General features: G+C 35.9%; 1 protein-coding gene across 1 annotated transcript; it reads right to left on the reverse strand.

The window, feature by feature from the left end:
- Positions 1-267: 267 nt before the first annotated feature.
- Positions 268-12,036, reverse strand: LOC110032878. Its single transcript, XM_020736655.1, has 3 exons — positions 11,193-12,036; positions 2,201-2,837; positions 268-1,193 (listed from the first exon to the last, which is right to left on the reverse strand). The coding sequence occupies exons 2-3, from the start codon at positions 2,815-2,817 to the stop codon at positions 488-490; spliced, it is 1,323 nt and encodes a 440-aa protein (XP_020592314.1). The 5' UTR covers positions 2,818-2,837; positions 11,193-12,036; the 3' UTR covers positions 268-487.
- Positions 12,037-12,343: the final 307 nt, after the last annotated feature.

Below are 12,343 nucleotides of genomic sequence, written 5' to 3' on the forward strand. Positions count from 1 at the left end.
ATGGGGCTGTAGCTACAATCACAACCAATGAGATGATCTAACAGGAAGGAAGACGAAGCTGCCATAATAACTTGAACCTCGTAGAACTCGTGACATTTTGATATACGCTGTAGTTTTCTTCATAAAAAATAGCCATACTTCATAAAATAAGAAATAGACTGAAATCTAAAATCAAACACAATTTATATTGCATAAAATTAAAGCAAAAGAAACAAAAAATAATACAAAAACAACAAAGCCTTTCATCTATATATCCGAGCAGTAAAAGATTCAAAAGATCATCTTATAAAACCCCAATCACACAATTCGTAACATTGCTATAAGCAAAAAACAAAGTTTCCTAAAACAGTTCTACCAAAGTGAATTTCCTGATGCAGGAAACCAACATGAAGACAATAGGAATGTTTCAACTCACAGAATATCACATAAAGCACATGAAAACTCGATTCAAGGAGATGCAATGTATAATGAATGCATCCCAATAATATCACAATATGGAATGCCAACTCCCCTTTCTGGTCTTCCTCCTGAACGGCCGGCACGCCTCCATGCTAAGGTCCACAGCTGCTGCTACAGCCATGAAGATGGCTGCATCTTCCACACAAGTTACATGCCTCATTGCAAGCTGCACAATTGGCCTGCTACTCTTCCCCTCCCCTTGAACTCTGCAGTTCATAACAAATCCATATGAACCCGATACAGATCCTGAAGCTGCAGCTGCAGCTGCGTGGTCACCTTCAACGGCCCGATTCTGTTGCCTATGAGCCGGCATACTGACTGGTGTCTGCCTATCCAAGTCTACAAAAAACTCACCTCCCTTCTCAGCACTCAGCATTATCTCCGACACGAGAACACCAGCATCTTGGCCTTCAGGGAGGAGGTGGAGGCGAAGGCAGACCGAGTCACGTGGCCCAATCTCGCGCCACGCCTCCAGGCGGCCCCATGGTAGCCAACTCTCGACGGACCGAAAATGGTCGGGACGAAGAATGAGCCAGGCACCAGGATTGGAACGGGCCACCCAATCACAGCCTGTTGAGGGGACAAATGGGGTTGACATGAAAGCTGCTGCTACTGCGGAGCCAGAGAGGTCATAAATCATCACTTTCCAGCCCTTCCTTTCCCTTCTTTCTCCGTTCTGATCAACATTGTTGGGATAGGTCCAGGTCCCAACTACTGAATCAAGTTGAGTTGTCCTATTAATGTTGATAAATTTAAGTTAGAAATGATGCGCTGCATCACATAAAATGAGTGGAGCTTTTGGTGTAACATTGTCATTAATAGACAGTAGTAAGTCAAAAAACGGCGCTTAGGTTATGGAACAAAGATAAATGAAATATATTGAATCATCTTCTCCGTGAGTGAGTTATGGAAGAAATATAAAGGTGTGGTTATTCACGACAAAAGATGTGCAAAATGAAAATCATCTTAAAAGAAAAAAGTTCAAATAGCCTCGTCCGTTTTTCATGCTTTTAGGTACATTTAACCTCAGATGAACAACAAACGTTGTCCCAGGCATGATCATAAAAGAAGAAACAAAAGTATTGAAAATTCAAGATAGGCCTAGCAATGGGGTCTGTGGTGAGTAATTAGTGGAAGAATAACTAGCAGGTGGAGAGGGGATAATTGATTGGTGAGGACGGTCCCTTAAACTAATTGTTATTATTAGTGCATCGCAGTATTTAAAAATTCACCTGTGTTCGTAAAAAAATCAACAGAAAAACATCAAGTACATAAAATCAAACAAGTGTAATTGAATTTATTTGAAGAAGGAATAAGAACCCTAGTGGCATAGAGAATATCACCAAAGGATCTGTACAAAGAATATCTGTAATATGCTGACTGCATTGCATAAAAACTTGAAAGAAACAATTCTTATGCAGAATGCATAATTTCCCTTCTCCATGAATAAAAATAAATCGAAAGATTTACATATACATACCCACCCAATTCTTATGCATTTACATATCCGAACCTAAACTATAATTTTTCCACATATGCCACCTTCCCTATGGATAAAAAGGTGTATTTCACTCTTAAAAATTTTAAAAAGTGATAATTTTTATGTGATATGAAAGATTTTAGTGGCTGTATGTAAAAAGTAAAGTTTAGGTGTTCGATATGTAAATACATAATAATTGGGTGGAATGTATGTAAATGCCCCAAATAAATAAAACAATGAAAGAAAACATATCTTCCTTACCTCCTATCTTGGCTAAAGTTGCAACTGAAAATGGGCTGCCTTGAGTTTCCTTGAAGTTGAAATATCTGCGGACTCGAGGCTGTCTCATCATCAAACTGGAATACGTATCTCGGGTCTGGATCCAGCTGTACTCTCAGATGCAGCTCTGGCACAAGCTTGCGGCCTTCTGGCTTGTTCTTCCCAAAACTAATCCACCCATTATGAAGCAAAGTTGGTTTTCCCTCGCTCCATTCTGGTCCCACTTCCACCCTGAATGTCCCAATCTGCTGCTTCCTACCTGTAACACCACAATGAGATCCTTTTCTCCCCAAGTAAACAGCAATCTCAAGATACGGTTGGGCAGCCTGAAAGCATCTATGAGCCATCAATGCCTTCAAATCAGATTTTTCAAGATAGAAAACTGTTGTGTTGCTATGAGGATCTGGGCTATCTTCGGGAGAGGATATTAAGGGAACTGAGGCAGTTTGAACTGGGAAGCCTCGCAGGCGGATCTCACACAGACATGATGATAATGAAAGATAATTGGCACTTTGCCCTGCTTTTGAAGTAGCTGCCACCGGGATTCTTAATCCAAGTGACCCAACTGACAACCTAACAAAAACTTGGGGATCCATCATTCTCAATACTTGACTCTCATCTGCACAGAATAGAAAACATTGATGGTTCCGTTAAGAGATTGGACCATTAAGCTACATAAACTACATACAATTAGCTTACTTTAAGAGAAATATTGGCTCAAAACAAGCACTCCAAAATCACCCTCAAAGCCACACACAAGCACGTGCACCTGTCCACAAACATGCACAGCTATGCATGTCCATTATAAAGGAGGGAGTGAGGAACTGGAGGGGGTAGAGAGAGAGAGAGAGAGAGAGAGAGAGAGAGAGAGAGAGAGAGAGAGAGAGAGAGAGAGAGAGAGAGAGAGAGAGAGAGAGAGAGAGAGAGAGAGAGAGAGAGAGAGAGAGGAACCGAGGGAGTAAAGCAGGGGTTTTTTGGGAGGGTGGGGGCTGAAATCTGTAGTAAAATTACCTGATAAGTTTTTTTTATTTCCATCAAGCATCAACTTAATGATAACAAGCCAATTAAAACACAACATTCAAAGTTTCAGACAATCTTCCAGAACAGGATTCCTAGTACAACATACTTGAGAAGTGTTTCAGCTATTGTCTTCACTTTACCAACTATTGCTAATGAGTAAAGTTAGTCTGCCATTATTGTCATTATAAAAAACTAAGAAAATAAAAAAAGGCAAAATATTTCTGGGGTCCAGCTATAATTTCCACAAAGCTATCTACTTCAAGAAATTATGTCAGCAGCATATGAACTTGCTGAATTTGCTCAATCGTGGAATAATGGCAAAAATGATTTACTTGAACATGTTTTTTTAAATAATGGCAGATGATCTACCTATGATGGAAATAAATTTTCATAAATTTAAAACAGAAGACTAATAGTTAAGTTATTTGACAAAGATTATTTTGCTTATGTCCATGATCACCATTACAGAAAGGAGTATATCAAATTTTATCAAAGATATTTACATTTTGTGAGAATGATAAAGAACTAAATAACAATATAAGAGTCTTTAAGGAGAAGACAAAAAAAAAATTTTGTGGTTCCTATTCACATTAACAAATATTTTCTATCACTGCCGCCGTCGTTTGAAACACAACACAATGCACACTGTGCTGAAACGGTTCTCACCACAACCACAACTGAAAAAGATCGAGTAATTACTCTCAATTTGTTCTACTCTCTCCCAATCTTTTCTTCTTCTTCTTCTTCTTTTTTTTTTAATTGAATAAGAACACAAAACAGCTCACACTCGATCATCTTTTTTTATAAATTATCTCTGATCAACTCGTACTTCACTTAGCAATACATCTTTTCATTTTTTTTTTCCATTCAAAGGTGTTCAAAAGGATTCCAACTGAACTGCTATTGGTGTGTTCCTGCATGCGGCTATTTATCAATCAAATAGGCAGTGGTTAATTGGAACTCACAATAAAATATGCATCAAAATTTAATATTGATTCCTATTCAACAAGATCATATGTATAAGTACCTATAAAATCATCATTTTTTGTTTTAAGCTTGTTGAACAAAATTGCCCTCGGCATATTAAGGCTCTCCAACCTGAATAGAAAATTTTAACATGCAGGAGGAAACTATATGACACCTCTAAATTACCCGATGGAATTTAGTTGAGCTTTTACAAAGCATCAATTTCTAGTCAAGTTTTCAATATGTTTTTTAATTTTTTTTCAACTATAAGATACGACCTCAGAACAAATCCTATAATAAATTTTGTTCCAGAATAAAATTTTTCATGCTTAGTTAAATGTACAAAACAATTGCCCAAAAAAAAATCCTATTTCTTTTCCTTTCAATAACAAATTCAATCAAATCATTCCTATGCCCACCCCAATAACTATGCATTCTCCCTTTGTGATTCATAAAGCACTTTATTCTATAACAGTGATGACAAACTAATAAAAATATCATCCAAATTATAAATATAGCATGACATGCTATGAGCATCCAGATCACCAACAAGATCAGCACCAACGAAACCTAAAGTTTCATGTTACCCGTACAAAAAATCAATGAGTATGTTTCCCTTACTAAAAATCAATGAGGACTTTAAAATCCATTTCATTGCCGCCCAATCAGAGACTTCTCTAAATTTGGAATTTACCTTCTTATTGCTCCCCGGATGTGCTACTATCAAGTCTAGTGCTTTGACCAACTAATTGTATTATAGTTATATGTTCTATTTTCTCATTAGTTTCGGGTGATTATTTCTTTAAGCGTTTAATATAAATGACTAGGCACCAGAATAATTAAAAAGAATCGTAATTAACATATTATAGTGATTTAATATCATCTAAACCTAATCAGCTTGAAACAACTTCCATGCAAAGCAAATTTCTCACGAGCAATTCTCATCCAAATAATATTCTCTACCTCTCCACATCCTTCAAATTAGTACTTCCCCTAATGAATCTCAATAATATTTGTTCCAATAAACAACATGTAATCCCATGTATAAGAAAGAAGATGCAACTATTACCAATGCCGCAAAAATTTATCTTTAGAAAAAACAAAGCCTATTTGATGCAAAGTCTTAAAATATTTTTTATGTAACGAGCCAACATTTAAACATATAATCTTATATATTATTTGCTACAAGGATTTTCCTTCAAATAACTTCAAAAGCCCTAAGGTTGCACCACATGGATGTCCTCCAAATCCTCATGAAGAAAAGAAGATTTTACTATTCCTTGATCGTAATTTATAACGTAAACCTTTCCTTTCATAGTTTATTGAATGCCTAAATATCATCGTTATAAAAATAGATAATTTCTTGCTTTTATTGCCGGCTCTTATTTGATGGAGTTAATGCTAACTTATCCTTTAACAGATAGATAATGCCAAGTATCATTCATATATCAAAAATCCATCTTTCTTTTTATTGTCAACTCCAAATTGTTTTACAACGTTCGCTTATCCTTTGGTAGGTTAGACCCTGTTTGAAAAAAATTTTGGTTCTGTTTCTAAAAAAATGTATAAAGATAACATAAATATGTTTGTTTACATTTTTTAAGAATGTTGACTAGAATATCTGCAAGAAAATGTCTAAGAAACTACACCCTCAAAAAAAGAACAAACTCCCCAACAACAACAGAAATCAGGTGACCAGATTACTTTATTTTTCTTATAAAACAGACTAATTTGTTTAAAAATTATTAACAATTTTGAGAAGTTTTTAGTAGTTTAAAAATAATTTATTTTCAAAACTAATTCCCATCTATTGACTTGAATTCTGAAACAGCACAACTCACCTCCTTCCATGAGTAGATGGGGGCAATAGAAAAGAAAGTAGAGATATAACTTGATGGATATGTTTGTTTACATTTTTTTAAAATAGTAACATGAATATCAATTGAAAACCAAGTCATGTTGAGTCATTGTCGTCTTGGTAATCTAAATTTTAAATACATGAAAAAAATATTTTCACATTTATTTATTACTTAAAAATCTAATTTTTATTAATGTGAAACTTGTCAACTTGCAAAACATATCAGACATGTATATTCCAAATTGTGATACAAATCTTCACATCCTTTTTTGTAATTCACAGTGATATATGGGAACCCTCTCAAGTAAAAAATATAAATGGGGTATGATGGTTTGTAACATTCATATATGATCACACAATAGCAATATGGACATTCCTTATAAAGAAAAATCTAAACAACCACCATAATTCAATCTTTTCATTTCATAATTCTCACTCAATTTCAAAACAAAATTCAAATTCTTAGAACTGATAATGCTAAAAAATATTTTAATTCTATCCTTAGTCCTTATCTTTCCAAGCATTGTATTACCCATATAAGTTTTTGTGTGAATACTCCTCAACAAAATGAGATAGTAAAAAGAAAAAAATGCACTTATTTTAGGAGACTCGTGTCACTATGTTGTGCAATCACGTGCCTAGATATTTTTGGGAGGAAGCCATTCACATCCATATAAGTCATTAATATGATGCCTAGTTGAGTCCGAAATTTTTAAATTCCCTGTAATATGCTCATGGAATCCTACCCACACATCCGTTCTTTTTTTTACTTAACATTGAAATTTTTTGTTGTTCTGTCTTTGTTCACATCAGTCAATAATACCACATTAAACTTGAACTCAAGTCTCTCAGAAGCATTTTCCTGGATTACTCATCCAATCAAAAAGGGTACAAATGTTATCTCCAACCACTAGAAAAATATACAACTCCATGAATGCCACCTTTGAGAATTAATCTTATTTTCATAAATCTAAAATTTAGAGGGAGAATTTGAGAGAATATCATATTTGAGATTTTTTATCTCTACTCCCCCTCAACCAGCTCTACTTTAAGGACCAAACTCTATCACATAAACAATTTAAATTTTCTCTACTTCACCTTAACATGACACCAATGATTAGGAATTTCATGTCTACACTAGAAGGAGAAAAACCACTGAGCATATATAGGACACCATGCAGCCTCAGGACTATCAAAAGCCAAGTCCTCCTGATAATCATCCTCCTGATAATCACCTCCTGATAATCATAATGGTATGGATTCCTCAACTCATGACTTTCTTACACTGATGGCTCATGACATTTTAATCCACCAATTTCACACAAAAATGGTGCACTAGTCATCCAATTGAAAGACATGTAGCCTATTCAAAGTTACTACAATCGTACACAGATTTTGTGACAGTGTGCATATTCCCAACTCTATCCAAGAGGCTCTAAAGGTTCCAACATGGAAACAAACTGTTGAGAAGAAATTCGATCCCTAAAAAGAATAGCACGTGGACACTTACAGAATTATCTCATGAAAAAAATCATGTAGGCTGCAAATGGATATTCAAGGTCAAATACAAAGGAGATCGAAGTGCAAAAACATTCAAAGCCAGGCCTGTTACCAAGGGCTTCACGCAGTCATACAGGATTAAGGGTTCGTTTGGCGCAGCTTAAAAGTGTGATTGGCGTTTTGAAAATGCCAGCCCATCGTTTGTTTCTTGCGTTTGTGTTGCGGCAGTGGAAATGACGGTTTAAGTTTTATAATAAATGCAGGCAGCAGCATCGACCCCGCGACCCACGTCTTCCATATGTGTTCATCGGTTTATTTCCTCCCGTGCCCCTCTCCCTCGCTCGACTACAATTGCCCTAGGTCTGTTTTCCCTCGCCTCTCCCTCGGTTGCTCCTACTGTCACACCTCGGCCGGTATCTTGCAATGTTATTCTATAATTATTTTGTTGGTTTTTTCATTGCACTAGTTTCCCTTTGTGGTTTCCGATTTCATGGATTTCTTTGGAATTTTTTCATGATTACTTACCTTTTTTTGATTGATCAAGCTTGGTTAAGGGAAATTCTCAAAGCTATTTTGAGCAAATTATGGCTGGAAATAAGTAGAATTGTTCTGGTTGAAAATCAGTAGCATTAATCATCATTTTCTACAGATTCTTTATGGCTGGAAATCAGTGGCATTGTTTTGGTATATATGTCTTCATTTGCTGCTCATTTCTTCGATATATATGCCTGAGAAGATGCACCCGTGGCTGGAAATCAATAACATTGATAATTTTTTGAAATCATAGCTACAGAACCTTAAGTAGGAATCAACTTGAAAAGAAAATTTGAGAAAAAAATGTGTTGGTGGTTGGATATGGGTGTCTGTGCTGGTGGTTGGACTTGGGTGTGTCTACTGATGGTTGGACTTGAGTGTGTCTGCTGATGGTTGGACTTGGTGTGTGCGTGTGTGGTTGAACTTGTGTGTGTCTGCTGGTAGTTGGACTTGGGTGTGTGTGTGTGTGCTCGATGTAGTGTGTGTGTGTGGTTGGACTTCAGTGTGTTTGTTGGTGGTTGGACTTGGAAATTTGAACATTTTTATGACTAATGAATTGTTTTTTTGATCATTCGGGAAAGATGAGCTCCAGAATTTCAGGAACCTCTCGACCAGTGTTCTGTTACTGCGAACTACAACCTTCCCTGCTAATGTCACGTCGGACACATAGCTACGGGAGAAAGTTCTGCAAGTGTCCGTGATGAGCATACGATCGAGAGAAATGTGACTTCTTCTAGTGGGCAGAGAGTCCGGTAGATTCCACTGTAGGTAATGATCGAGATTGGATGGCATCACTGGAGGATGCATAGTTCGGAGCATACGCCGTCTGGATTTTACAATTAATATTATCATTTTTTAAAATGTAATTTTAATATATATATATATATATATGACAAATAACCTATATATATATTAGTACAATTGATACTCACTGTTATGTGAGGTATGTATCTTTTCCTTTATACTATTCTGAAATAGTTTTTTGTTTCTCAAGTATCAAATATATTGTTATGATATTTTTGTTGCAAACATTACTACACAGGGGCAAACTGATCATTTACCCACAATCAACTGTTTTTCAATAGCACAAATAAAAAACCAACCAGCTTATCCAGATCAGCTACTGATCACCAGCTTATCTGGATCGACTGCTTATCAATAGATTGTCAACAAGCTACATCTGCCCCAAACAGACCCTAAGTATCAGGAAACATTCACACCAATTGTCAAACGTAATATGATTTGAGTTATTATGGCAGCTTATTGATTACAAGCACCTGGCTCTCTATTCTCAATGAAATTTCTCCGCTAGGATGTTCTACTTGACATAGTACTTACTTTTATATTCTTAACATCAATCAATGTTCATTGCACCTGAAAAGATATTAGATCCACATTTATTAGGGACAATGACTGAACCATACTTCCAGAGCACACATGATTTTTTGCAGAAACTTGGGCAATGAGAAATTAAAAAAAAAACTAGAGAGAAATTTTGAGAAGTTATTACTTCATTGAAAAATATAAAGCATTGAATCTTAGGCAAAGACAAAAAAAGAAAAATAGAGAGAAATTTTGAGATGTTATTACTTCATCAAAAAATATAAAGCATTTAGTCATTAATTTTGTTGCGACCCGTTGACCAAGTATTTATAATATTTTTGGGTGCTATACATATGGCTATATTTGAATCTAATAAATAAATATGACATATTTGTTATAGACACATGGGCATAGAAATCAAAATAAATATGGATTGTTATTCTAGAAAAGTACTTTAAAGGTCTTACGAACTTGTGAATTTGATGTTGCTAGATAAGCGAGTTTATTCTAAACCCTCCTCCCCTAACAACCCCATGTTGATTCGTTAGCATGAAAGAAAGCCCTCTAGGTCAAATGAGGTCAAATGAGTGCCCTCTAAGCTTGATCCTTCTAAATTGGATAAGTGGCTTTTAAGCTTGAGCCCTCTAACTAGTTGGGCGATGTCTACTTTTGAGTCTTATAAATAAGTTGAGTGCATTTCCAATCTCAAGGTCATTCAAATTGGGTTAAGTTACTTTAAAAGTTTAGACAAGTGACTTTCGGAGCCCCATACCAAAAATTTCAGATGCGTTCCCACGATTTCCTCAACATTATCATGAATTGCATGCTTGGGCCTTTAGAAATAATCTTAATTATTGATAAGAAAAATATTCACCATTAAAAATACAATCCTTTCAAATTATCTACCTTCTAATAAGTATATGAGTTAAGGGAGTCAAATCGAGTTCACGGATAGGGTTTGAGTTTCATCAAAACTTGATTCAACCCGAAATTTCTTGACTTGAAACCAACTCGAATATTAAACAGGTCCGAAAGCCTAGCCCCAACCTAATATATGCATATTTAACCCGCTGAAACAAACCCGACCAATATAATATAAGACATAACAATTATTTGGGTCAAATTCGAGTCAATTTCAAGACAATCTCGGGTCAAATTTGGGGTTAAAGTGTTGATTTTAACTTAATTTCGAGTAAAGGAGTCAATATTGGGTTAATTTTGGGCTGACTGGTCAACCCAAAAAACTAAAATGGTTGGGATTTCTAATCCAAACTAAAACCAAATTTTTTGAGTCGTGCTGGTATGTCCTGTCAATTTTTGACACACCTAATTTGAATTAAAAATCTTCAATATGACATCTGGAAATGAATTAAGTAAAAAATTGGACGGGTTAATGGTATCTATTCTAGAAGGAAAAAGGAGCGAAAAATGAACTAAATTTTATCTTTGCAATGATGAAAAGCACATTAGGTTATTTTAGTAAAAGGTTAGACCCAAACATACAGGTCCCAATAAGCTTTTCCTCCCATTTTTTTAGTAGAGTTGAGCAAAAAATTATTAGTGGAAAACGCAAGTTTGTTCATTTCTTAGGGGAATTCAGTTTCCTATTATTTGCATTTAAACTAAAAACACTGGATATGAAATTGCCAACAAATATGTACTTGTGTTCACTAAGTTTACTTCAAGCTAAGATCCTGAAAAAAGCATAAATACAAAAAGGAACAAAACATATTTCTACAGGTAGAGAAAAGGAGATAGAATTTGGACGCATACCTTTCCTTTCTTTATCTTTGCTCTTTTACTACTTTACTTTTTGCAACGGGCTCGCCCACCACTCCAGACAATCCAATTCCTTCCAACCAGACAGAGCGGGGAGATTCTTTACAGCATCAAAAATTTTGAAGGCCTACGCAAAAAATAATAATAAAAAAGATCTATCTTCTATCTTTTGTTCTCTCCCTTGTCTTCTTCTTCCCCCCCTTACTTGGACTTCCTAGGTTTCTCCAAAACCTAGCTCAAGTATCTAACCTTAACTCTCTCGCCACCACAAATACTAAAAAAGCAACCCAAGCTTTCCGAATGATTCCTTCCCTCCCTTTTCAACTGTCCTCCAGAGAAATGTAATCAGGAATCTACAGTTTTGAAGCTGCAAATGCCTCTCTCTCTCTCTCTCTCTCTCGCTCTCTCTCTCTTCTAAGTTTTCTTCGGAAGTCGAGTGTCTACGAATAAAAACAAGATAAACAAATGCAGCGCCTCGAATCTTTAGACCTGACGGCCGTGGATAGCCTCAACCAACTCAGCATGAAACAAACCCTCTCAGAAACCCTCGTTTTTGTTCTCTTCTTCCCCAAAAAAGCCAGCCAATCCCAAGAACTCAAACGTGAACAGTCTTCACCCTCTATTCACCAACACAATCCTACGACAAAAAATCCCTACAGATCCGGTTATGGATCCACCAATCACGGCCTTTCAGAGCTAATCAACATCAAAAACGAAGTTCAGAGCGCATCGGACACTGGCGATATATTCTCCAGGACTGAAGAGCAAGCGTTAAAAATGGGGGGGAAATTGGAAAAATATGGGAACATTGGATACAGCTGTAACCAGGTATTGGATGTCGCTATTGGCCAGAGAGGTTAGATATCTGTAGACTTAATTTCGGTTTTTATTTTTTTATTTTTCGTATTCGGTGGGGCCCACCTAGACCGGCCGCTCAGCTCAGGGAAGATAATAAAAATAGAATTTTGAACAGCTGAGTGATGGTCAGCACCAAAGTTTTTATTTTGTAAAGTCGGAAAAATATTACATGAAGGCTTCGAACTTAAGCTCACGTAGATGTGATAGAAAAATTAAAAAAAAAATATTTTAGCGCTGGGAAATATTTCTACATTGTTATTTTGTATTATTCAGTGTTATTGTGGTGT

Source organism: Phalaenopsis equestris, unplaced genomic scaffold (assembly GCF_001263595.1).
Source record: "Phalaenopsis equestris unplaced genomic scaffold, ASM126359v1 Scaffold001045, whole genome shotgun sequence".
NCBI classification, from domain to species: domain Eukaryota; kingdom Viridiplantae; phylum Streptophyta; class Magnoliopsida; order Asparagales; family Orchidaceae; genus Phalaenopsis; species Phalaenopsis equestris.

What these genes read in the sequence shown, in the direction of transcription:
- LOC110032878 (XM_020736655.1), bottom strand. Translation starts at nt 2,817, where the DNA reads ATGATGGATCCCCAAGTTTTTGTTAGGTTGTCAGTTGGGTCACTTGGA. An exon ending in AACTTTAGCCAAGATAGGAG is followed by an intron (nt 1,194 to 2,200) that starts GTAAGGAAGATA and finishes CAACATTAATAG; the next exon opens with GACAACTCAACTTGATTCAG.